This window comes from Typopeltis vanoorti, chromosome 19, assembly GCF_054136105.1.
Source record: "Typopeltis vanoorti isolate ZY-2024b chromosome 19, IOZ_Tvanoo_1.0, whole genome shotgun sequence".
NCBI lineage: Eukaryota > Metazoa > Arthropoda > Arachnida > Uropygi > Thelyphonidae > Typopeltis > Typopeltis vanoorti.
In genome coordinates this window covers 17,434,752-17,462,232 of record NC_143567.1, presented here as the reverse complement: position 1 = coordinate 17,462,232, position 27,481 = coordinate 17,434,752, and the positions used below count along the sequence as shown (strand labels likewise).

The following is a 27,481-nucleotide window of genomic DNA, read 5'->3' as shown; positions in this document are numbered from 1 at the left end:
GATAACAAGGGTAGCCAATGGTAGGCCGTATGTATGGCAGCAGGATTCGGCCCCTTGCCACACCTCTGGGAAAAGTCAAAAATGGTTGTCTGAAAATTTCTACGACTTCACCAGTCCAAATGTTTGGCCTCCAAACTCCCCAGACCTTAACCCCATGGATTATTTTGTATGGGGCGCAGTTGAAAAAGACACCAATCGCACTTCCAGTAATACAAAAGCCCAGTTAATGGATAAAATTAAAACAGTTTTTGCGGCCCTTCCCAGGGAGACTGTAGCATCAGCTTGTTCGAGGTTCCGAAGCAGAATTGAAGCTGTGATCGATGCTAATGGTGGTTATTTTGAGTAAATCTTGTTGATAGTATTGTAATTAATTCTGCCTGTAATGTTTTTTTGTCAATTCATTAAATTTAATAGATACAAAGAAGATTTTCTTTTTCCTTACGAAACTGTCAAATTTATCTCGAACACCCTGTATATGTGTATGTATATATATATGTATATATATATATATATATATATATATATATATATACTTAAAATTTTATATACTTTTTATATTTTTAAAATTTTATATAGTTGTGATCGATCCAACAGTGTCCTGATCAGTGAGTCGTATAACGATATTATAACTTGATTTCCCTTAATTACTGTCTCTTGCTATTGTTATGGGGTCTGATGAGGAAAATAGCCCAACAGGAAAAGATACCAGAGGAATGGAGGAAAAGCATTCTCTCCCAATCTTCAAGGGAAAAGGAGATGTTCAAGATTGTGGCAACTATAGATCAAGCTGATGTCACACAAGTTAAAGATATGGGAAAGAGTAATTGAATGAAGGATACGGCAGGAAACAAAAATTGATGAGGAGCAATTTGGATTTATGCCAGGAAGAGGGACAACGGATGCAATATTTGCGCTAAGGCGATTGATGGAGAAAATATAGGGAGATGCAGGTAGAGCTACATATGGTGTTTATAGACCTGGAAAAGGCGTATGACAGAGTGGCCAGACAGGAAGTATAAAGGTGTATGAGGAAGAAGGGGTCTCGGAAAAGTACGTGAGGTTGGTGAAGGAGATGTATGAGGGAGCGTAAACTCAGGTCAGGTCTAGTGTTGGCATGACAGAGGGGTTCCCCATTGTCGTAGGGCTCCATCAGGGATCAACTCTGAACCCCTACATCTTTGATCTGGTCATGGATGTACTAGTGGAGGACGTCAAGAAGGAGGAGCATGATGTTTGCCGATGTTATAGTTCTCTGCGAATCATCTCGAGAGAAGCTTGAAAAGACCCTGGAAGAGTGGAGAAAAATATTGGAGGAGATAGGTATGAAATTAACCGAGTAAAGACCGAATATACGTCAACGGGAAGCGACGAGGATACGATCATACGACTCCAGGGTGTAAGGTTAACTTCAGGGAAGAAATTCAAGTACGTGGGTCGGTCGTTGAGAGGAATGGTGACCTGGATGAGGAAATACAGCACCGAATAACATGCGGCTGGATGAACTTGAGGAAGATGAGCTGGGTCCTGTGCGACAAGAGAGTGAGTTGTAAGATGAAAGGAAAGCTGTATAAGATGGTGGTGAGGCCGTCGATGCTCCATGGCGTGGCCTATGCACAGGAGAGGAAGATGGAGATGCAGATGTTGAGATGGATGAGTGGCGTGACAAAGGACAGGATAAGGAATGACTACATCAGAGGAACGATCAAGGTGGGACCGATCGGTAAGAAGGTACAAGAAAGCAGGCTGAGGTGGTTCGATCATGTAAAGAGAAGGAGTGAGGAGTATGTTGGTAAACGAGTGGTGGGAAGGAGGAAAAGAGGCAGGCCCAAACTCAGATGGAGGGATAAGGTGGCAGAGGATCTTAGGGAGAAAGGATGGAGTCAGGAGGATGCCCTGGACTGGAGAATCTGGAAGAAGAAGATTAAAGATGGGAACACTGACCCCGTTTAACACGGGATAAGGCATAGCAAAAGAAGAAGACTGTTTCTTACTATTGAAGGCATATTCAAGGTGATGAACAACGTTTACCACCTAATGACTTTTACAAATATCTATTCCACAGTGATGTTTACAGTATTTGTGAAGATTTTTTTTCCTCAAGGTACCCATGTGGAAATAGCATTTGCATCCATAGATGAAAGACTTTTAAGTTCGATTCTAATCTCGACCAGAGGAACTTTTTCCCAGCCATTTCCGAGTTATTCGATCTTTAGCACAGGCAAATAGGGCTTCCTTCTTGAAATTCGGATTTTTATCCGATAAGTCCATAAATTCGAGTATAGAACTCACACTGTTTCAGACAATAATATACAATCTTAGGACCATGAAATGCCGGAGTTTTGGGCCAGCTATCTGCGGTGGATAAGGGTATAGTTGGCTGATCACTGATCTTTAAAATAAAAAAAATGGCCAAACAGCCTCGCCATTTTTTAATTCCTCCTTTGAGGAATAAAAGGCGTTGGAAGATTCATTCATTACCTTCTCATAGCATATTAAAAACTGCACTAAAATTAATATTACAACAGAATTTCTATATGTAGCATACTCCTCCCCCAAAATTGCAAAATATTATGTCGTTTAATGATGATTTCTTTTTGGAACACATGCAAGATGCTTGGGAGCAGCGATTACCATTTACATTAGCAAGAGTTTATAAGAATAACAACTACATTTCATTTTGTGGGAGTGTAAATCTAATGAACACTGCCATTGGACTGCGTATGAGAACAACGCTTGAAAGAATCAGTGAAAACAAGTTAAAAATGTTACCTCGGAATAATTCCCCCCCCCCCCCACACACACAATTAACGTTTTTATCTGTATTTCAAATTATATATAACAGCGTTTTATTTAGTTGGCTTTGTAGCCCTTTGGACATGATGTTTGTTTTTACAGTGTTTGACTATCTAAAGAAATACCATTATAGGTTTGATTCTAGTTGTCGACTAGAGGAACTTTTTCTTAATCTTTCTTTAACCGGTTCACTCGATCTTTGCCAAGTAGTGTTTAACTCTTGATCCCTTCCAAAATCCATCAGCCTCCCCCCCCCCCACCTCTCAAAAATTGACTGTAGATCTCACAGTATTTCAAACATTATATTTACCTGTTGAAATTTAACGGTCGTTGTTTCTTGTATTTTCTTCCCTCAAGGCCTTCAATCAGTAATATCCTGAGCTCATTATCAGTAATGGTTGAATGGAAGACAGGCTGCCCATTGATTTTCAGAAAGTTAGAACTAGGAGTTTCGCTTGTTCTCTTTGGGAATTATACGCGTTACATTTTATTTGTTTTATTAATTTATTATATTTTATTTAGTGTTTCATTAACATCTGAGACCAGTATGCAATATCTTTGTTTATATTGGCCAATTTCTCTTGTAAATTAAGTTCTTTACTCGGTATAGTCGTGGCGGTAATGATACAGAAATACTCAGCAATATTGCTATGCAAAAGAGATAGAAAGATGAAGGGAAGAAAGGGGGGGGGGATAAATCCAATGAAAGAGCTTGTAACGAAAGCTTGTCAGAGAAGCCTAACAGTTGTAATTGTCATCACCAACCAATATGTTCTTTGCTAGGTGGGTAGTACATATTAAATACCTTACTAGTGGTGACTAACGTAGCATTTTAATTATTTGCTACTTAAAATTTTTTTAGGTTTAATTTCAAAGAGACTTCGCACTTGTAGAGAAATAAAGTTCCTGAATTTTTAAAATGCCACTAGGGCTTCTAGTATCGCGTCAACAATAGTGACCATAAGAAAGATATGATGGGAAAATGAATGGAATGTATTCGAAAATATATTCATTACAGTCCTATATGGAATACATATATAATGCAAATACAGTGGTGAAAAGAAATAAAAATAGCAAAATAAGCACTTAAAAATATGATCGTGTAGGTACAAAAGTGCGTGAGTCGATGACAGTGATGACGTCACGATCGTACGATCCACCGTGATCTAATGGTTGGATCACACCCTTCGTGAGCAGAATTCTGATTCGTTGTACTTTGAGATATCGGATTTTGCCCAATGGCGTGGTCTGGAAAACTACGATGCGCGGTATTTCGGTGAGGCATATTTGCTCATGAATGGTAAACCGGCTTCTTCACATTTGTCATTTTAAAAATCGCTGCGTCTTTAATCTCAGGTACTTTTCTTATAAACTATATTGTGTTCTTTCATCTAAGTGTACCAGGTCTTAGCTTACAGGTAAGTTGGCCGATACATTTTTTGATGTTTAATTTGCGTTATGAGTTATTATTTTAAACAGTTTTATTGTTGCTGTTATCTGGAAAAGCCTTCCTTTTGTGTATCAACACAGCCCTTTAAATCATCCCTTACGGAATAATTAGTTTTTGATGTTTTTTTTTGTTTTTTTTTTTTGCAGAAAAAAATTATATAAAGAATCGCAGTAAATAACATTAATATATGTTGAACTGTTTAAACTATCAGAACTTGTTTAATATATAAATTTAGTTGTGCCACCCAAAATTGTATGTACTAAAGAAATGTATATCTTTACTTTTCGGTCGTTATTTAACATTTTGGCTTTTTTACAAGTGCAATTGATCTATATCGGTTCCTTTTTTATTTGTGAATTAACGGTCGAAAATACAATCGTGTCAGCATTGTGCACCACCCACATAATCTTCAGGAAGCTGTAGTCATCGTTTCATGAATAAATGCAATTTGTATATTCTCTATTTGGCATATTCTCTATTTGGCATTTTTATAAGTACTCTGATTGTCTTTCTTGAGCTTAGGATCCAGGTTATTCATGTTATGTGCAGAAATAATCGAAATGCACCTGCGTGTAAAATCCTCTTTCCATGTCTGATTTTATCCCCTTCTGCATAGGGGATGTGTATTTGTGCGTGTACACACTAGACCACGTATCGTTTCAATGTTGAGTTCTCACGGCCTTCCCAACTACCCCCTCAAAAAAAAAAAAAAAAAAAAAAAAAAAAAAATGCTGATATTAGTTCTTTAAAAAGTTTACTTATTGAAGACTACCCCGCTTATTAAAATAAGTTTTGAACATCGGTAGGTAAGTGCTCAAGAAAATGCATTTTTTGTGAATTGCCCTAAGGTTGACATGATAGTAAAACCAAAAAGTTTTGAAGTGGATTGTTTTTATAACTTTCATTTCTCTTTTAGTCGTTGACTTCAAAATCATTCAAAATTATGCATGCTCTTAACCATACCTAAATATTTTCATCAATTTTACACAGTTCCATGATATATAGAACATATTTTTATTTTCTAATCTAGTTTTCCTTGTTGGCTTATCATTGTTAAACAAGTTTTTTTTTATTATTTATTTATTTTTTTTTTCGTGTGTGTGTGTGTGTGTGCGAGAAGCATTCATCTCACTTAATATTAACTAAGTTTGCACTATTTTGAATTATGTTGTATGAAAATAGCATAATTGAAATAAGTCCTGATTTCATTTTTGAAGTAGATTATTATTTTTTAATATTGTTTCAAGGCACTTTATGGATCTTCCTAAGAGGAAATTCCATTTAAACAGACCAACCTGCAGAATTTACATACATTTTTCATGATTTAAAAAAAGATAGTCAATGGCCTTGATCTAATTCAAAACACATGAAATCTTCCGTTTCACTTTTCTCTCGTCTGATTTATTTATTCTGGAATACCCCAGGCTTCTGTACTCGCTTGTGCTCATCTTCTATACATCAATGACCTTCTCTCTGACTTCAAATCCTATTCATAGTTTTGCAAACAACAGTACCCTTAATTCCTCTGTCTCATTCGAGAAACCCTGTAGCATTCAAGTGATTTAAGTCACAAGATCTTCCATAACCAATGACTTAAATATTTATCTCCTTTTCTTAAGTAGCTTCTCCAATTTAGAGATTGGCAATATCGTGGTACATCAAAGTATCTGTTCCTCTGCATTCCTTTAAATCTTGTAATAGCTCTTGTTATTGTTTCTTTAAATCATCAATCCAAGAGGTTTTTGGTCTACAAGGAGATCTTCTTTGCCTCTAATTTTTCCTCTTGTATTTTCAGAGATATTTCCCTTGGTCTTCAATTGTCCTGCATCTTGTACTGTCTGTGTATAAGATTTTATTATTACTTGACACCTCTAGGGAATCCAAAGACTCATCGAGGAAGGGTACCTGCTGTACAACTCTGTACTGCCACTCAATTCTCCCAACTACCACCATTACACCAATGCTATCTACTGCCCACTATTACCATTAGTATTTTCACAGACGATCACAAACATCCATGGCAGGATTTGAACCTGCGGCCTTTTGGTACGTTAACCACTCAACCAACCAGGCTGGCAGTTTTTTACTATGAGCACCTTTTTAGATTCCTATCAACTTCAATAACTCTTCATTAGTTTTTCAAGAAATCTTCAACTTGGCTAGGACATCCCATTTCAAAGGCCTGGAATTTCCTCATTATGGAGTTCGTATATTCATGTCTTGCATCTATAATGCAATGTGGACCATATATAGGATTTTGATTCTTATTTTAGTTTTTTTTATTCCTGAGGGCATTCATACCTCCACATTCTCAAATGGAGCAAAGACAACTTAGTGAATTTCAATGCTACGGAAATTTGGGGTTGTTTTACCAATGAAAAACATCATGCTTCACTTCCACTTACCTTTTTGATAATATTCCGGTATCCTTTCATGATCAGCTTTCTCTTGTGCTGGTTCATATCCAGCTTATCCTGCTATAAGCATATTACATGAATTGTTTGAAAGTTTATTTTTCACTTGGTTAGACTATAATAAATTTAGTTTAATCCTTTATCCAAGTGTGAGTTGTCCAGTGTTCAGGTGCAAACTTTGTTTCCTCACACTTGGATAAAGGATTAAACTAAATTTATTATATTACATCAATGACCATCTCAGCTTCTTAAAAAAAAAAAAAGCTGGCTGAGCGCTTAGCGTATCTGCTCTCAAGCCAAAAGGCTGTGGGTTCGAATCCTGCATGGGCATGGATGTTTGTGATTGTCTCTGGAAGTACTAGTAGTGGTGGTCAACAGTAGATGGCATTGGTGTAGTTGCAGTCAGTTGATGGATTGAGTGGTGGAGACAGTTGTAGAGCACGTCTTCTCTCAATGAGTTTTTGGCTCCCTCGAGGTGTCAAGTAATAAAAATAAAATAAAACATTTACCATTTCCAGATCTGATCTGCCTTGGAATATTGTTTGTTCTCGCATGTGGGGGCAGTACACTCAACCTTTCTAAGAAATCATGTTGGATATTCAATGAAGTATTGATGACACTAAGAAATGCCTAAAAACTTTTTAATGCTTCCAAATGTTTCCTCTGTCACACATCTTCAGGGAGTATAACTGACACTTGTAACAGACACAAAGGCAACACAATAACATATGAAACATGTAGATATGACTACAAAGTTCTTTCTAGGTGGTGCATGGGCATTTGCAAGAGACCTGGGTTGTATATTGGGATGTCTGATGATTGTTTCCCAAATTTTGAAAATTTCTTTTGCAACCATATTTGTTTAAATATAGTTGATTTCTAAGTGTCACTGCAGCTTCCAAAAAGTTTTTTTTTTTTTTTTCTCTCTCCAAAAGATCATGTCAATAGTATCCAATACATGGGTCTGCAAGACAGGTTAATTCTTGTCTTGATTGTAGATGCAAGTTTTGTGTCCATCTAAATGTTTGGTGGCTGATCTATATAGAAAAAGGTTAGATGAACTCAAAACTTGCATCTGTAATTATGACTATGAAATATTGGAACATAAGTGGAAGATCTGAGACTGAAGTCTTAAGAAGGGATGCCTTCTTAATAAAGCCACCCATACCTTTTTTTATTCTAGCCACACTTTCCTTGCAGCTGAACTTCTTTATTTGTAGTAAGTTCTTATCCAGTGGCTGCAATGTCAAAAAATAAAACTAGCAAAATAATTGTTCTGCTCATCATTACATCTCTTTCAACATATGCAAACTACAGTAATGCTAGCACCATTCCATAGGTTTTGGGCACCTCAGAAATCCAGAACTTTTTGGAACAGACACTTTTTAGTGTACTAAAAAACTTTCTGACCTGCTTTTAAACCCATGAAGTTAGCTGCTCTAGGGGTCAACTCTCTCTCTCTCTCTCTCTCTGTCTGTTCCAGGTGTACGAGGCCCCTTGTTCTGTCACAGCTTGGTCAAAGTCTAGTAGATCATTCCTTGGAATAAAGCCAAAAGCAAATACAAACTTGACTTCTGGAATCAGCAGTAGATTTAAAAAAAAAAAATTCTTTAGCATATAAGACTAGGGTTCCTGTACTCATTTTTTTCCAGAGTACAAGAGGAAGAAATCACATTGCACATGGTAAGCACCAGTGAGGGAGAGAGGAGCCTGTTTATCTTGTGTGGAGGGCCAGGAGGAAATTCTGTTTATCCAAGAATTTAGGAATTAAAACTGTCTTTTCATGATCTTTGCAAATGCTGTGATATATGCAATTGGGATTTGCCATACCAGTTCAGGTTTCTTTGTTACAAGCTTGTAAGCATCACAGATGTGTGTAATCTTCCGTGAAGTGAAGCCATTCTTTAGCATAATGCTATGGATGTTTCCAGTTCTTGTTGGAGATAATAGCTGTTATGGTGGCAATATTGAATGTTTGTTAGTGTATTTAATTTTGGTAAAAGGGGACTATCATGGTAGTAGGAAAGCCAAATTGGAAGTTTAATGTGCAGTTATGCAGTTCAGTAATCATGATATTAACAAGATTTGGACTTGGTGAAATATCTATTGAGAAAATGTGCAGAATAATTAAGTCCCCTTGATCTGGTTATTCAATTTTTTGATAGTTTTTTATTATAGAAAAGGACATCAAAACAGTGGTGGTGGTTATACTATTGGCTGGTTTTGTTATTGTTTAGTTAAAATACAAATACAAAATTGGATTGATAAACAGCATCTTCAATGCATCTAAACATCTGACCAGCCATGGTAAATGAAATAGTCATGATGCACTTCATTCTGTTTCGGTGTAGTGTGATTGTAATGACATCAAGTCATAACGCACCAGGACACTGGTCACAGTAGTAAATAAGGTAATTGTTTAGTAGGACAATTGCTTTCATTCATGCCCTTGCTGGGATTTGAACCCACAGCCTCTTGGTTGGAGAGTGGATTTGTTAACCACTCAGCCAACCAGGCTGGCTTTGGTTGATGTCATGGCCAGTGGGGTGATCTTGTTTCAAGTAGTTGGGTATTTTATTAACAGTGACAATTGTATTGGATAGAAGCTCATGTACAGTGATTTTTTTTTTTTTTAGATTTAGTGGAGACAGATAAAATATCTACTACCAAAAGAGGTGGATAGATATAGACCAGTGAAGCCATACTAGATAGTTTAATAGAACCTGAAGCTAATTTTTATAGCATAACACTAATATTGTTAGTGGGCATACATAATCATATGAATTTTTAGTAAGTGTAAGTAGAATAAAGTAGTAAAGATGATAAATCGAATTTAAATTGTAAAGACTTGCTAATTTAAAAACTTTTATAGCAGAAACCTCCAGTTTTTGAAATATTCATCTTATGAATGTAACTTTCCTAAATACAAGAAACTGGCATCGAAATCAGTCTTAGGTGGATGTAAAAACATGATTCTTTAAACAATGATGCAAAGAACTGCAGTGAAGTCATATTTTGCCATATGGCAAGATATGACACCTGTTTTATCTATTCATAAGATATATAAATTGCCTCTCTCATTATATATATATATATATATATATATATATATATATAATATGAAGCATGTTGTCCAGACAAGTGGTGTGCCAAGGGTTCTGTTCTGGAGCCACTGTTTCATTGCTAATCTGAGAATCTTTCAATTTGGACATGCTAAGGTGGAAATGGATGTAATGTGTAGGTGCCCAACCTCAGTAGATGACATGTTTGATCATAGTAGTTGAAGTCGTAGTCAGTTCAGGGATATACTTTTCATCTTGATGTGACCTCAATTATGGTCAAACTAATTTTCTGCTGAGTTACCTGAGAACAACATGGGAATTAAATATCTTTCTACTAACTTAGTGTCTTAGTTTGGATAAACATGGCTATGATATCAAATTTCTATGGTTCGAAGAAGCCTAAGAGGTCTTTCTACATCATCCAAATATAAACAAGACTGATTTTTAACTTCTTGCATTGGAGAAAAAATCATCCAGGAGATGAACATTTTGAAAAAAAAAAAAAATAATAATTCAAAAATAACTTTCTGCTTAAATTATATATATCCTGATCTCTCTCTGTGTCTCAGATGTTGCTTTATACTTCTAAATTTGATTATCTAAGTGATCTTGTATGCCTTTATCATTATTTACAGCAGTGCTTCCCAAACTTCTGGATGTCAGGGCCCCCTTTGGAAAAATTAAAATATTTCACGGCCCCTTGAAAAAAAATCTTAATATAGACATATTATTATAATATTTATTATATTTATATTCAATACAAAACATGCACAGCAAATATTGCAAAAATCAAATGCAAATATTACATTTTTAGCATCTTACATACACATTTGACATGGCACATTATCTTGTATTTTTATATAGATATATTGTTATTGTACATTTGCAGTATAAGCACATGAAACGTAAAACGATTAGTAATAAAGAAAGAATTAAAAACATAAAAGAAGTTTAATAAGAATTTAATGTGATGGATGTGTTTCAATACTGCTGCACAAAAAAGTCAATATCAGGTGAAATTTTTGAAACTGCAATTCTTAGATTTCTACTTTGAAATGAAACTTATATGAATAAGCATATTTACTAATATTCATTAAGTGCTGAAATACGCAGGAAGCAGAATTTGTGAACCTGCACCAATGTGTATTTTTTTTTCCATTAAAATATAAAAAAATAACAAAAAAAATAATAAAAATTAAATAAGTTTCTTTAAAGATAAAAATCTACTTAGTCTTAAAAGATTTTAAATTTGTTTTCATTATTTCATGGTCCCTTCAACAAAACCTACGGCCCCCAAGGGGGCCGTCTCCCACAATTTGGGAAGCACTGGTTTGCAGGTTACATTAGAGAAATATTAGCTCTTACATTTTTTATTAAAAGAAAGTAGTTTCATCTATTCATGAAATATAAATATACAGTCAAATCAGCCAACAGGACACACAATATTTCAGACAAAATACTATTGTTGGGTGATAGATGACATTGTGTTGATAGTAGCAATGTCATAGTTTGTAACATGAAGATTTAAGTAGAGAAGATGGAGAGTTGTGTAGTGGAGTAGTGTCTCATGATGAATCCAGGGACTACTTGGAGATGTCATGTAATAATATATTGGCAAGTTATGTATCAAGTATACTGTCCAGACAAGTGGTGTGAGAATAGTTCTCTTGTAGAGCTGTTTCATTTACATTGACTGTGTAGTTAAGGATTTGAAAGGGGATATTCATTTGTTTGCAGATGATGCAACATCTGAATATTCTCCTTTTGTTAATTGCATTTTGAATTTCAGGCCAGGTATGACTTCAAGGTGATGGGAATAGACTAATGATTTGAAGATATCCATTAACTGTTTCCAGGCTTGAAGTTTGGACAGAAGTGTATGTACTCTGGTGGAAGTGTACCCAGGTTATGGTGGATAAATAGTTTGAACGTAAAGGATATGTTGCAAATATATTCTTTAAAATGATTTCCATCATTAAGGATGTTAACAAGTAAGGATTAAAGTGCAATTGCACTCATGCAAAGCATTGATTAGGTTCTGGCTAGCTTGCTATAATCAGATTTTCTTGAATTTTTAGGACTTGAAGGTGCTAGAGTAAAGTAAGGTTGTATTAAACTGTTTCATTGAATATAAGAATAAACTAAGGGTGTTTGTAAAAATTCTAACAGCTGGTTAGAAAAGCTTCTTAGAGTATATAATGATCATGATGATTCAGGACCTCTATGGAGTTGAAAGATTTGTCATGAGAGGTTCATCCTAGAAAACATCATCATACCACTCCTTGAACTTATTCAGTTTGTGCTCTCACCACTATCAGGTGGTGCATTCCACAGCTTGACCATCCTCCATGCAAAAAAAAAAAAAAAACACTTCTCACCTCTTGTTTGCAACTTCCATTGGTGGCCATTTATTTTTGTTTCTCTCCATTGCCAACCTTGTAACTACATCTCCATAGTTTGTCTCAATCATATCGCTTCTATTTACCAAACTTTGCAGTTCGTATTCTCTATTTTCATAAGTATAGCATCTGTACAATCCTGATCTCATCTTTATTTGCCTCTGCACTCTTTCCAAGATTAATTGATCCCTGTCAAATCCTGGGGACCAAATTTGAGCACAGTAGTCTAGGATTGGCTAAGCAGGGCTTTATACAATGAAATAAACTTCTCTGCTGATCGGTGCCCTTCTCAGTATTACAGCAATCCTCTGGGTTACCTTCACCACCTTTTGTAATATGTTCCGAATTTCAGATTTCTGTCATCACACCAAGATCCTTTGCATCCCCCACTTCCTCCAGTATAGTTCCTCCAACAGAGAAACTATGCAGCCTCCTATCGATGTATCCCAAACTTCAAGACTTTGCATTTAGCCAAATTAAACTGAGACCAGAGGAAAATACTTTACTGAATGCTATTAATATTTTTCTAGATTTTGTACAAGAGGTATGAGACTTAGAACGGCATGTTCATAGTGCAAATTACAGATGTGGTAAACATACAGCACTTAGTTGTAGAAACTATTCAACTTTTTACTGAAAAGGAACTAATGTCCTAACAAGGTATCCTAGATACCAAATAAAAATTCAGAAAGATTTAAAAAAAAAAATCAGAAATATGGTCTTAGAATGTCAAGTGTCCCAGATCTTTGGTTGCAGGAGAGATAGGGTACCATGCATTATTTTTTCTATTTTATAGGAATTTAGCCATTGGCTAAATTGGTGCAAAGATATCTAAGTTCAGTAGCTAAGGGCATGTTGAACAAATAATCCTGGCTCTAGGTGTTTTGATGATGCTGGATTGTTGGGATAGGTGACCATGTGCTTTCAGTGTGTGTGGGTTCCCTCTAAACATCAAAGGATAATGAACCATTTGATAGATATGTAAGAATGGGGAGATAGTTGCTTAGTTACTTTTTTTCCTATAGTGAAGCGTGTTTTTGGATGATGGTTATTCAAGTTCACTAAAAATGTGTACGTCATAAGGTCAAATGAGTAAGATAACTGCATAATGTAGTTGTATTGATTGCTTAATTTTTTAGAAATTCCATATAGTAATTGGTGTGTTTTCAGGATTTCAGTCAGATTGATTTGGACAAAAATTGTTCATAGAAGTTAGTACTACATGAAGTTACATCATTACTATCATAATATCCTGTACACCCCTTGAGGGTACATATCTGGAATTTGACATTGGAGGGAGGGGAACTCATTGCATTTTTTTTTGTTTAGTTTATATATTTCACCTTCCATGAAAAATGGAAGTAGGTTTAATGACCTTTTCCTGTTTATAAAAAATGCGTGCTTGCATGCACACACACACTGAAAGGTACATAAGCAATCATACTCAGCCATCCTATATGCACAGCATCCTATTCCCATTCATATATTCAACTTACTTTATGAAAGATAGTGAAAGTTCTCTGCAAATAATTTTCATACCACTTTCAAACCATATCTGGCTAGCGACCTTCATCTGTTCCGAGGATCCGCTTCATTCTCTTGCACATCTTAAAGTTCCTTATCCCGTAACTTAATCTACTTTGTGTAGACTGGTATATCTGTTGACATCTGCATTGAAGAACAAGCTGTCTGCAATCATCTATATGTCAAACTGGGACTAGTGGACCATGCTTTGGACTTCCTTTTTTCACACAGGATTAAATGAAAAAAAAAACTGATTAGTAGAAGTTGTTATTATAGGTATGAGACTTAAAACCAGCATCAGCTATGAAATACATTGTCCCAACAAATGCAGCCACATTAATTTGCCAAATATCTGGGAGACTCATTCTAAGACAACATTTAGGCTGACTTTTCTGAATTGACCTTTGTATCCAGCCCTAGAAGGGCTCAGTGTTAGGACATTTGTTCATAGTCCAGTCTATTATTTTGCGAATACTGTTTTATTTCTTCCAAGTGTTTTTGGAATATGTAGTCATAGTTCTAGGGAAAGGATATTCCTGCATGCTTATCTATATTGCTGTTATCTTTTAGGCAACTCCATATCCCTAACCTTGACAGATTGTTGCATTGCAAGTGTTGGAGTCCAAAATGCTGTCTGCTCTATTTAGTGTGTGTGTGTGTGTGTGTGTGTGTGTATATATATATTATTTTGCTGAAATGAAAGTATATAGATGACTTCCCTTTTTACAAATCTTTTGTTATGGAGAGTTATGTGTATCGATCTAATCTTGTATTCCAGTTCCGACCAGCCTTTTCAATACTGTAACCCCAATTGCAGATGCCATCTATAATTGGAAATCTGTCGTGGCACAATTTTGCTTTCTTTCCAATAGTTAGAAGCCTCTGTAAGGCTACTGAAACAATTAAGTCAAGAACCCAGTCAGTTCTGCACACATTCCATTCGAAGATAATCGTTTAAAGTGCCTTGTTAATTTCAAGCTTACTAAAAACATCTTACATAACTATTTGTTCACTTTTAGGAAATCTCTCAGTAATCCTCTCTTCTAGGTGTCTCTTATCTCCTCTTTCCCTACAACTGATTTATTTGTTAGTTTTTATAGCAACATCTAATTTTAGATGCTTCAAGATTTTGAATAAACCCTAATATTTTGCATTAGGAAGCAAGAGTGGCATTAATTTCTTTAGGTAGGAAGGTACACTGTAATTTTGGAAAACCATGAGTATATAATAAAACTATGAAGGATGAATAAAAACATTTATTGAAATAACAATCTAAAAGTGAAGTAGGATTATGTATATTGAAAATGCAGCATAATAGAAATTAGTGACTGGGGGTTTCTCCTGTTGGCCTACTTTGGAGACCTTGTTAAGGTCTGCCAGATAGGTCTCAAAGTAGTTTAAGAAATATGTTCCAGATGTATTCACAAACCTAGTGTAGTCTGTTTTACAAATACTGTTTTTCCCTCAACTGTTTAGATATATTAAATTGGGAATTTTAATACCAAAGAAGTTTTCATTGTTAGTTGCATAAATGTTAACTTTCCAAATGAAAGTATAATTATGCTAGTAATTGTGTGGTAATTCTCTCAGTTGTGAGCATTTTGATTTTTTCAGCACTAAGACTAGTGCTGAAGGTTAGCAAGTGAGACTATCCAGCAAATATTCAAATTAAATTATCTGAAGGTGGGTCATTGAATCTCATATGGAGAGGGGAAAAAAATCTTTCTAGAAACTTAGAGGTTTTATCCTTGTAAAATATAGTTTAATTCACTACACAAGACATCAGTGGAAAAAATCAAAAAACATCACTTTGTTTTGCTGGTTTTCTACCATCGTCAGAGCACAGTTTGTAGCTTCTAAGCAACAATTAGAAGTTTAAAATTATAGCAGATAACACAGAGAACTGAAGTACTAATATCACCATCTGTTGTTAGTTACAGATGTTGACAAGCATTTAATTCAATCTTAAAATGATGATTCCAGATTTTTAATAGATTAATACAGCCATACTTGTTGAGGTTTAGGGAATGTTTTAAAGCAGCTGCTGATTCCCACAAGTCTGACTTGTTATGACTTCTGTGTAGTGCTTTTGTTTTCTTCCATCTAATCCTGTGTCCAAGGCATGGTCTTCTAGTGTAATCTAGGAAGGGTAGATTATTTGATTCCTTTTCCATTAGGAAGTGGATTTTAGGATGCTGGCATACACAAGGATGTTTTGACTCATGGGCATATCTGGCAGCACTAGCAGATTATATTATTTTAACTTTAATTTGAACAAAGCTTACTGTTTTTTTTTTTTATAAAAAAAAAAAGCACTGATTTCCAAATGAGTGTTAAATCATTTTCTGTGTGCAAACTACTTGTGTGTGTGCTTTAGTTCCCTACTAGTTATTAAATGCTTTATGCTCTTCAAATTTGATAAAAGTCATAATAACATGATTCATTAAAGGAAATTTATTACTGGTCAAAATATGAAAAAATCATATACCTGAAAGAAACTTAATAAACTGTTACAAAAAAAAAAAATGCTGATAAACATAAAATTGAATGTCATGCATTAGCTGTTTGCAGTTAACATATGATTGGCAAAGTCAAAATCTGTAAAAAGATTTAAGTAATTTTCATATGTAACTTAATATCAGTCCTTGGTTTTTATTCTGTGATCTGCATGAATGGATGACCTTAACTGATCACTTTAGAAGCCAAAGAAATTTTCTTCTACTTAAGGAATTATTGAAATATTCCAATCAAATAAATGGTTGGTATTATAAGGAATTTTAGGAATATTGATTCTGATTTAGATTTATTTTATCATGTTATCCAATTAATTTTTTAATCAATTTTTGTTTAGTCATTTTAGTTAACAATTCCAGTTTCAGATTTCTATAATTTGGGAGATGAGTTTTCTTGTTGTGTTTCGGTTTAAATTATTATTTTTTTTAATGATTTTTAAATTCGGAATTGAGTTTAAGTGGAAGAAATATCCAAATTTATTGATTCAAATTTCATTTGGTTTCTCATAATGAACAGGAAATTAAAACAGAATACCATTTGACAAAATGGATTTTAAAATTGAAACCAAATATGAGTAATGAAAAAATAGATTGCAGATATGACAAGCTTATGCTTTAGATATTTACCTGTCTTTTTTGCTTTCACTTTTCCTTAATTCTGTAGTTTTTTTTTTTTTTTTAAAAAACATTTTACTTACAGCTTGTAGAAAAAGTTCTTAGGCATTTAATAATACTCTAATACAAGTTCATTTTATATTACATATCATGTTTTCTTATAAGGCTTCATAGTTTAAGTTGATCCTGCCCAGTTGGCTCAGAAAGAAAGCAGAACCACTTCAGCATTTGTCACAAATTGTTACCAGAAGGAAGTAATTTCTCAGCTAAATACTTCAATTTCTTTGAAAATCTTAGCAAATTTAGTGCACAGTTTTTATAAGACATGTAAACCCTCCAGTTGGTGAGAGTGACCACGAAGTCATTACTTTGGAGATTGCCAGCCATGTGAGGACTTCTGTGATAGAAGACTGTTTTGGAGCTATAATATGGAAAGGAGTTGGGTGGAAAGGAGATCAGTTTTGCTTGGGTGATATTCAATAAAACCAATGTCTAAACATATTCCAAGAGTCAGAAGGTTAAATAAGGTAGGTGTGAAATGGATGAATGAAGAATGAAATATAGAGAAAATGGGCATTATGGAGGCAATATAAGAAGTAGTAATAAAAGATGTGTATGGGGAGCAGTATCCCAGAAGAGGGAAGTCACTAGTGGTGTGCCTTAGGATGACTTTCATTGAAGAAAAATGGTATAAGGACAACTGCTGCTGAGGGTATATAGTGTTACAAATGAAGAGAGACTGACTGCAAGTGAGGGAGAGGTATATGGGGACCTAAGCTAACTTGATGATAATAAGGCAGTGGGACTTGAACATCACTGTATTTTGAAGGAATTTGCCAGGGAGTTGACATTTGCCTTGACAGATTTGTTTAATGAGTCTTACATTGGGTCAAGTTCCAAAGGAGTGGAGGGAAGGGAAGATTTTTACTGCTTCATAAAGGAGATGATAGAATTCAAGCATCAAATTATAGGCCAATCTGTGTCAGGTGTTGTGGTTAAAGTGTTGGAAGGACTAGTAAGAACCAGGATCCAGAATTGGGATGACAACAATGGTAGTAACTTTCATGGACAGCATGGATTTGCTAAAGGGAAGTCATGTTTTAGTAATCTATTTATTACAATAAGGTGACGTCCACATTGGATGTGGTAGGTGGATACACAGTAGTATACTGAAACTCTTGCAAAGGCTTTTAATAGAACTGCATGACAAATTGATAGTCAAACTAATATGGATGGGGTAGAATATTAGATTAGTGCATTTGGTTGGAGATTGACTGTCTGATAGGTTGACAAGTTGTGTATGGGGGAGCAGTATCCAGAAGAGGAAAGTCACTAGTGATGTGCCTCAGATCTATTTTTAAGCTATTGCTGTTTAACCTGTATGTATTTAATTGGGTTATACAGCCATTTGCAGATGATGCGAAGTTGGGATGGACTATGGGGAGTGGAGCAGATATGACCTGACAAGACTTGAATAGACCAAGTGAATGAGAACAAGAGTGGAAATGCCAGTTTAATGTTGCCAAATGTATGATTTTAGAATTTTAAAAACAAAGATGGGATGTAGAATTTACTCTTGGTTGGGATATATTGTTGGAGGCGGAGGAAAAAAGATCTTGGAGTAATGGTGAATAAGGATCTAAAATTTAGAGGACATTGCCAAAATTGTGAGGACAACACAGAGAATTCTGGCGATGATGCTAAGAACACTGATTTGAAGTAAACAGATTCTTGTTCCATTGTATAAGACATGGATTACTGTGTAGAGATTTTTTGTCAGTTGGTTTTTAAAGGGATATTAGAGAGTTACGAGGTGATTTTCTAAAGAGTTTGATCTCTGGAATGTTGAATATGAAGAAAGGTTGAGACAATGCTATTTGCAGAGTCTACTGGATAGGAGGAAGAGGAGTGATATGATAGATGTACAAGTTAGTAAGGGAGTTGTAGGATTAACATTGAAGAGGTTTCTCATAACATGGTGGGTGATATGGGAAGAAAGACCGCATCTGTGGAAGCTATATATGGAGGGCAGTGAAAATCAGGTTTTTTGCATGGAGAGTCATGAATGATTGGGATCCATTGCCTGAGTGTGGTGTCTGCAGAGAATTTGAATGTATCTAAGGCATGGTACGATGAGCTATGTGTGTGTGACAAAAGAAACGTCCTAGATGAGTGTGACTACAATGGGATTTTAGGATAATAACTAATAATAAATTTAAAAGTTTGAATAAGAAATCATTTTAGAAAAACGAGTGAATATGCTTATCCATAAATTACTCTTGTGGGGGGGTCTATTGTTACACTCTGGCATATAGTGTGAAAAATTGAATTCCTGGGAAGCACGTAAAATCTATTTGCTGATCTGTAGATCAGTGGCTGCTATCACTTTTGCTGTAATCCCTTTGTGCATCGTTGCATGTAAACAGTGCTGTTTGTTCATAACATTTCTGGAATGTCTTGTTGTTATATCAACTGTTATCAGTGTTATACCAACTGGTTTAGTCTAGTTTACATCGCAAACTGTTTGTTCTGCAAACCTCTGCTAGAAGGGGGCAGGACAAAAGGTCATCCCTGAAAATTGGGCAAGAGTGTGAGAACTAGATATTTTTCTGGAAGTTGTGAATGATTGGAATGGGTTGATAGTCATTTGAGTTCTTTTGTCTATTAATGGATTCAATGAGAGGTGCAATATATACTGTGTGGCTAATTTGGGTCTCCCACAATGAGTCTTTGGACACCATGGAGTCGAAAGACTCATTGCGGAAGACCTCAATGCAATAATACTTTGTTCTAATTTTCAATGAGGAATGCAATGTTGTTCTTAGGATTTTGGTTAAAGAAAATAGATCTTCATCCTTTTTCTAAAAAAACAAACTCATAATTTATATATAATTCAATCCCTTTTGAAGGATTTTACACATTATGAGGAATCAGAATGAAATCTTCAATGCCAGGAAATATTATAAACTTTTTGTATGAAAATTTTCTGTTATGTTGAAGTATTTTGCTTGAAGTCAGAATTCTGTTTTTCCAAAATTATATTCTTACTTACTACAGATTGACAGTTGAATTGAAAGGATGTAATTTCAGTTGCAAGTAGAATTCTCAGGAATACAATTAAGAACATATCAGTATCTTTTAATATGGAGGACAGTGAATCATTTGAAGAATAGGATGTTAATGTATCCTAAATGAAATAATACTAGGAACATTGCTGTGATGCAAGAAGTATTTTGTAGAATGGATTTGTCACATCATTTACTACACATAGTACCAGAAATGAAGGAACATTTTTTGTTTAAAACTGTTATGTAATATTTGTTTGGCTAGAAAAAACTTCATGGTTGAAAGTTAACTCCATGTGAAGAAATTTGATCTTTCAAGGTCTGGATATCTTCACTGTAAGCATGGTAGAAAACCTTCTTTTCCTTCATATGTATGAAATCTAGATACAGTTGTCTTATACCTGCCATAATCTGTGCTGATTAATGAAATTTCTCTATTGTAAATTTTATAGACTGTTTTATGTAATTCCAAAGTAATTATGATAAATTTATTTCATAGAAATGGAAGATTCCTTGCCCTCACTTGGTGTATTAGGTGCTGCAGCATTAACAGGAGCTGCTGCTGTAGCCCTAGCATATTATACAAGTTCTAGACAGGTACCAGTGACTATTCCAGTGGATTTACATAAGCAATCTGTAGTAATTTCAGTAAGTATTTGATTTGCATCCTAATTGTAACTAAAAAAAAATGAAATACTGAAATGTCAAAATAGCCTTCTAGACTGAATTACAACCTCTTTCCTAAAAAAGAAAAAGTATGTTTTCTCTGCCATTGAATTAAAAAAAAAACAAAAAAACATACCTACTGTTCCCCCCCCCCACTAATTTCAGTGTAAGTGTTCAAATGTTATAGTACATGTTTACAGAATTATAATGCTCAAAAATGAATGTGCTATGGATATCACTTCCTAAAACTTTTTTTTTCTTCTTATGAAGGTTCCTTGTAATATAATTCCCAGCATTCAGAGTACTAAAGAATAAGTTTCTGTTTAGTAGTCTCTGACTATGTAATTCATGTTTTCTGATATCTGAAAAGTAACAATATGGAGAATTTGTTCTGTGTTTATTCAACTTAGTAGCAGACCACCATGACAAACTATTGAACAACAAGAATAGTCTGCTTCTTTTAACATGTGCAGTTGTAAGCTAGCCGGACTTCTTGGCAGTTATGGTGATTTCATCAGTGAGTTTTATTGTACTTCAGTTGTCTCAATAGTCATTCTTCAGAATAGAAAAAATATTATATTGTTCTATGTTCATTCAATATATTTTTAATGTAATTTTCATTTATAAGTCTTTATTATGACTTAAATTAACTTCTACTTTAAAATATTAATGCTGAGTCAAAATTATGTATGGAGACTTGGTGATCATGGGAGTACTTAATGAAAGTGTAACAAAATAGTGTTTCCCTGGTGCAGGCAGAAATTCATGAGTCATGCCTTCAGGATGCAAAAAATTAAGACAAAAGAACTAATTATATTGGTGGGCACAAATCTGAAAGGTAAGAAGTATCTTATGAAGGAGGATGTAAAGGAGTTGGTAGATGAATCAAAATTGAAGTGAAGATAAATATGGTAGGTCTCTTACCACATTATGATAGAGGCAAACTGAGAAGGAGGGTGTTGGTAGCAAAAGAATCTATACATAATGTTATGTCTGTTTTTTTTTTATCTCCCCTTTGTATAATGCTATTTGATTTAGTGGTCACTACTCTTTCCTTTACCTTATTATATATGTTGGCCTCTGTCTGCTATCTTTAACCCTTATATATCTCTAAATCGTCTGCCTAACACTGAGTATATGATCTTACTGCTTACCTGACAATTTCTAAATCTTGGTCCCCCCAGAAAATACCTATTCCCTGATCTCTAAGTCATCCACATCTGCTCAGACAAATTTATTTCCTGCGCCAGCCTGGGCTTTAAGGACAGAGTCAAACTCAGCCTAAGGATGGTATAGTGTATCAGATGCTACTAATATAATTCGCTTGAAATAAGAAGCCGTAGGTTTTCCTTTTCTGTTTGTTTGCAGTCGTGCCCCCTTTCTTTTCTTACTTAGGATATCCCCACGCACGTATATGATCACCAGGTTCGTATTTTTTATGAAGGGTCTAGGTCAGTCAACATGGTCAGAAAAGCAAGCATGGAATATAACTTACAAATTTAATGAATTCATAATTAATTACAATACAAAGACAAAATTGATATTAATGCTAAGTTAAAAACTCTTACGTTTGTCTCGCTTTCTCATTCTTAGATAAACATGGATTTCTTAATTTCCAACACTTCTTTCAGTTTATCAAATATTTAATTTACAACTTAATAGGAGCCAGTTAGGTATTATCACATTATTAATCTCCCTCGAGTAGGTCATGACAGAATCTCCAGTAAGTTAATAGTTCTCAGAATTCAGTCTAATGGTATAGAGTCATTCACACATATATTAATTCTTCATGCTTATCCTTATCATAAATTCGAGATACACTTTCTTCAGTTTCTGTTAGTCAAATTCTCTCAAGGGCTAGAATATGTAAAAGTACTTATCTACACTATCTCAGATTCTTTTGGGATTTTCTCCATCCTTCCTTCTTATGAAGTTCTGGCTGCCTTGGTTCTTTTGCCACTTGGGAATCATGTGCTCTCCCTGGATCGGATGCTCTGTTTCTTTACTAAGGATTTACATCGATGTTATTCCTTACCGATGGCCTGCGTTCAAAATTTGCCATGCTCTGTGGCAGTGCCATACTGGGATTTCTCGGAGGTCAGCTCTTAAAGACAAGAACTGAATCACAATGACCACTCGAAGCACACAGTGAGAATACAGGAACAAACAAAACGGGGGGGGGGGGGGTCAATTCTGTGTTGCAGGTTTTATGCGCTCCCCAAGAGCGCCACCTTTCCGAGTTTGATCTCTCCTTTCGCCCTTCTGATTCGTTCCTGACTGGGTGACTTCACTGATCCTCATATGGGGCTTTCCAATTCCGGGAATGCATGCGTCTTGATGTTTTCTTAGAGGTAACACCCACGGGCACTTATGCTGCTATTGTAGTATCGGGCGACCTTTGCCCCTTACCAAATTATTGGCATTCTTTCACGTGTAAAAATTCACTGATAATTACTCTCATGTGAACCCTTTTTGTTGACTTTCAGTTACATTAAAGTATAAACACACTAACTACAATACAAATAGTTCTTATTCTAATTTGCCAGTTATTTCTTTTAAAACATAGTTAAATTGTGCCAAATGATAAGTATTCTCATTTAATGGATATCTTCTGTTAGACTCTGGAAAGGTGACCTCATTTAGTGTGAGGTCGCCTGTTTCTGATCTAGCAATAAGTTGTGCAGAAGGTATGAGGTGTAATTAGTGGTCTGTGTTTGACAGAAAGAATTTGTATGATGCTGATGGACTGCATCTAAATGGTTTGGTGTTAGGTGTCTATACAGCTTTGTTTACCAAGCATATTGAAGTACAAATTCAGGAAAATATAAGTAATTAGGGTGGAAGCAGATGAGTTTGAGAATGACTAGGTGTGCAAGCTAGTCTCTCAAGCAAAAATATTGAATAGGGTAGTCCAATTCAGGAAATAAAAGTGGGTGAGTAGTATATAGAAACTACAGATTTCATATACTTAATACCAGAAGAATTGGGAACAAGAGGGAGCAGTTTTTGGCATTGGTTAGTTCAACCTTGCCAAAAGTTATTGGCATTTGTGAGACATGGCTAACAGTAGATAATCTTGTTATGGGGGATAGAATGTGAAGGTTAGAGTATTTTCATGGAAAATAGGATGGGTGAAGGGGTACTGCTGATGATGGCAGATGAATTGCAGCAATAAAAGAATAGGAGATAGATGGGAGTGTGGTTGTTCATTTGAAGCATTCTGGTATGAGATCAAAGCCAGTCAAGACAAAATATACAGGTGGCTTATTGCTATATGCCAGAAGGTTCCACAGATTATCTGGAAGACGTGCATTGGCAGATTAGTACAATGAATACAGGTTAAGTAATTATTATAAGGGACCTTAACTATCGAGATATAGACTGGAAGGAAGAAAAATCACATGACAGGAAGGAAATGAAATTTATGCACCTCCTGTGAGATAATGACTTTAAGCAGTATGTGATGGAGGGGACTAGGGGAGTGAGAGTATTGGACCTGGTCATAGGATCAGAAGAGCTATCGATAACCAAGGTGGCCACATTGCCTCTGATTGGCGAAAGTGACAATGCAGTCTTGACTTGGAAAATTGTAAAACATGTATGTTCTGTCAAGAAGGGATATATGTGGAACTATGAGGCAGGTGGTTATGACAAGCTTAGGAGGAAGAGCTTAAATCTGTAACATGGCATAAAACACTGCAGGGTAAGGATGCTAGTAGTGCATGGAGATAGTTAAGGCTATCTAGAGGAAGCAATATTAAATTTTATATATAAGGTAAGGAGGGTTAATCTGTTAGGAATTAGATGGATGTGTAATATTATTAAGCGTGAGCTGCACAAGAAGAAAATGCTGTGTAGAGTGTATAAGGAGAAAGGCAACCAGCAAAATCGTGAAGAGTAGAAGGCTCAGGCAAGGAAGGCAAAATCAGATTAAGAGAAAACTCTAGCCAAGCAAGCCAAATGAAATCCCAAAGACTTCTTGTTATGTGGCAAGTAAGAAGAAGAAGAATGACCTATGGAAGATAAACCTTAATGAGTGATGGTCATGAGGTGACAGAAGCATTTAAAATAGTTGAGTTACTGAGTGACCACACTGCTAGGGTATATCATCAAAGTGAGGTTACTGCTTTAACGTATGTGACAGACATTAATGTAGGATCAGAGGTGGATGAATTGGAGGATCCTAGAATATTGCTGAATCTCAATGTAAATACAGCTGTTGAATTAGATGGGATATCAGCTTGGGTTTTGCAAGAATCTGCAAGGGAACTGGCAATGCCTCTGACTAGGCTCTTTAAGTCTTAACTCTGGTAGAGACCCAATGGAGTGAAAAGTGGGCAGAATACTTCCTTGCATAAGGTAGGTTCTAAGACTGCAGTAGCAAATTATAGATGAATCAGTATCTCAGGTGTGATAGTAAATGTACTGAAAAATTGGTCAAAAAGAAAATTCAAGAGTCGGTGGATAAAAATATGATACTGTATGAGGGGCGACATGGCTTTGTGAAGGGTCAGTCGTGCCTTTAGTAATTTACTAACTTTTTATAATGGAGTAACAGCTGATTTGGATGAAAGAAATGGCTACATAATTTTTCTGAATTTTGCAAAGGCATTGGTGAGAATACCACATGGAACTATGTTATGCAAATTATAACAAATGGAATGGATATGACACTGGTTATGTGGATAAGGTGACTACAGGACAGATATCAAAAAGTGGTATTGGAGTAAGTGACTAGTGGTTGCTGCAAGGTTCAGTGCTGGGAACAGTGTATAATTTGTAAATAAATGATATAGGAAGTAACCTGGAAGGAAATATTCAGTTTGCTGATGGTACGAAATTAGATAGAGTAATAGTTAAACAAGGCAATGTGGAGAGCTTGCAAGATGATTTAAGTAGACTGTTAGTATGGACAAAAGATAAAAGGTGTCAGTTTAATGTTGAGAAATGTAAAGTTATTCATTTTGGGATAAATAGATTATAAGCTCTCTACCACATTGATGAAACCGTACTCCAGGAAATAGATGAAGCTAGAGATTTACCAGTGGTAAACATAGTTGTAGTTTAAATGACATGGGAGTCATCCCTGGAAGTTGAATCAAGGTGTGAGGACTAGATTTTTTTTTTTTTTTGGTGTGAAGAGTGGTGAATGAGTGGAATTGGTTGCCGGAGTCTATTGTGAGCTTTGTTTGTTAATGGGTTCAACGAGAGGTATGATAGATTGTGTGGATAGTTTGGGTCTCCTTCAATGAATCTTCAGACTCCTTGGAGGTGCCTGTACAGCAATAATAAAATATCAGTAAATTTGAACATACTGAACATGTGCTTCTATTTCTTATGACTAGTTGAACTTAGTAAATTCATGATCACGTTTTATTTTCATGAGTTAGGCATACTGCCTTTATATCCTTAAATAATTCCCAAACAGTTTATGCTGTTAAAAGTAACTGATTAGGTGGATAAACTGAGTATTAAGATGAATATTTGTTGGTGTTACAGTAGATTGTTGCAGTAGACAATTTCCCATTAGTATCAATTGAGCTAGCGTGTACCAAGGAAACGCCAGTCTGCACTGCCACAAGTTTGGAATGTTCTCATCTAACATGATAGCATTAATCAATGAACCTACAATTGTGGAACAAACTATAACCTAGATTTGTTAAGCCAATAATTTTTTTTTTTTTTCATTTAAGTGTTGACTATTAATGTTATTGTGCTTTGCACATTAGTGGATATGTTTGATGGTTCTATCCATAAGAAGGGTGTAAACTGACTGTGCATTATCCAATTTTTGTTTTATCCATTGTATTAATCTAGAAATGCTGCTTTAGGGACCAAGCAGCAATTTTTAGTGGCATCAGGTCAATAAATGGATGATTTTTCAAAAATTTGAGCCACAGTTGGGATTCAAATCCATATCCTCTTTTTATGATCCTACACATGGAAGGTCATAACACAGCATTGCCCCATGTTAGCTCTTTCTATATAAGACTTACTATCTATGTTTCTTAGTTTAGAAGTTGTACTTGACAGGAAAAACAGTATGGGAAAGATTGTTCCAAAAAGTAGAATAAGTGTTTGTGGTTGTACATTATATGTTCTAGTTCTTACCTGTTAGAAGAAAGTATGGAAGAATGGCTAGCCAATTCTGAAGACCAATGCTCTTGAAAGTAGTTACAGAAAAGGTGCAATGCATAAACAGAACCTATGGGAAAGTGACAGAAGGAAGTATGAGAAAAGGATCGCCTATTAAGTAGATCACCCAAACTAGGGAAATATTCCAAGATTGAAGAGATCAAAGACATATACGATGTTAAGAGTTGAGCAGAAGGAAGTAATGTTTTGAATGGAAAAGTTTTTTTTTTTTTTTTTTTCCAAGGTTGAGGCTGTTGTTTGTCAGGATAAACTGGATGTGATGGTCAGTCCTAAGTCTTGAAAGAGAATTGGAACATTTTCACAAGTGGGAGTAAAGTAGGATCTTTCTTGCAGGCAATAAGGCAAGTATGAGTTTTTAATGGCATTGAACAAAATTTACTGAGTTGTCTTTATCTCACCTGAGTATGTTGTAGATCTTGCAACATGTATTATTTTAGGTACTACAGGGTTTCTCGAATGAGGAAGAATGAAGAGTACTGTCATTGACAAAACAGACTTGAAGTCAGGTCGTTGATGTAAAGGAGGAAGAATGTGTGCGAGAGTACACATCCGTGGAATACTTTAGCACTGATAGAGAAATCTGAGAGGAAGCCATTTGCAATGATCAGTGAGGAAGCTGGCAATCCAATCAGAGTGTCTGATCTGCCTATGTCTGAAGTAAGCCAACTTGCAGGAACAGGTTACTTCATATACTCCAGGCTCTGAGAGAGTTTATCTTTGGTAGAATAGATACGGGTTGCAACTTTCTGGTGGGGCTTAAAAGCTGTGTAGAGGATCTTTTTTAAAGACCTAGCTATTTTTTATGATGTGCCCCAGATATAGGG

At 35.4% G+C, this 27,481-nt stretch overlaps 1 protein-coding gene across 3 annotated transcripts in view; it reads left to right on the top strand.

Annotated features, from left to right (window-relative positions):
- The window catches only part of LOC150095884 (long-chain-fatty-acid--CoA ligase 6-like), a 267,968-nt gene that overhangs the window by 86,792 nt on the left and 153,695 nt on the right, over positions 1-27,481 (top strand). For 2 of the 3 annotated variants that reach the window (XM_090409680.1, XM_090409678.1), the window contains exon 2: positions 20,335-20,483. In XM_090409680.1, the coding sequence (XP_090265806.1) occupies positions 20,337-20,483 (147 nt within the window). In that variant the 5' untranslated portion in view covers positions 20,335-20,336. Of the gene's footprint in view, positions 1-4,036; positions 4,212-20,334; positions 20,484-27,481 lie in introns of those variants that run through there. The other variant, XM_090409679.1, reaches the window with a different exon arrangement.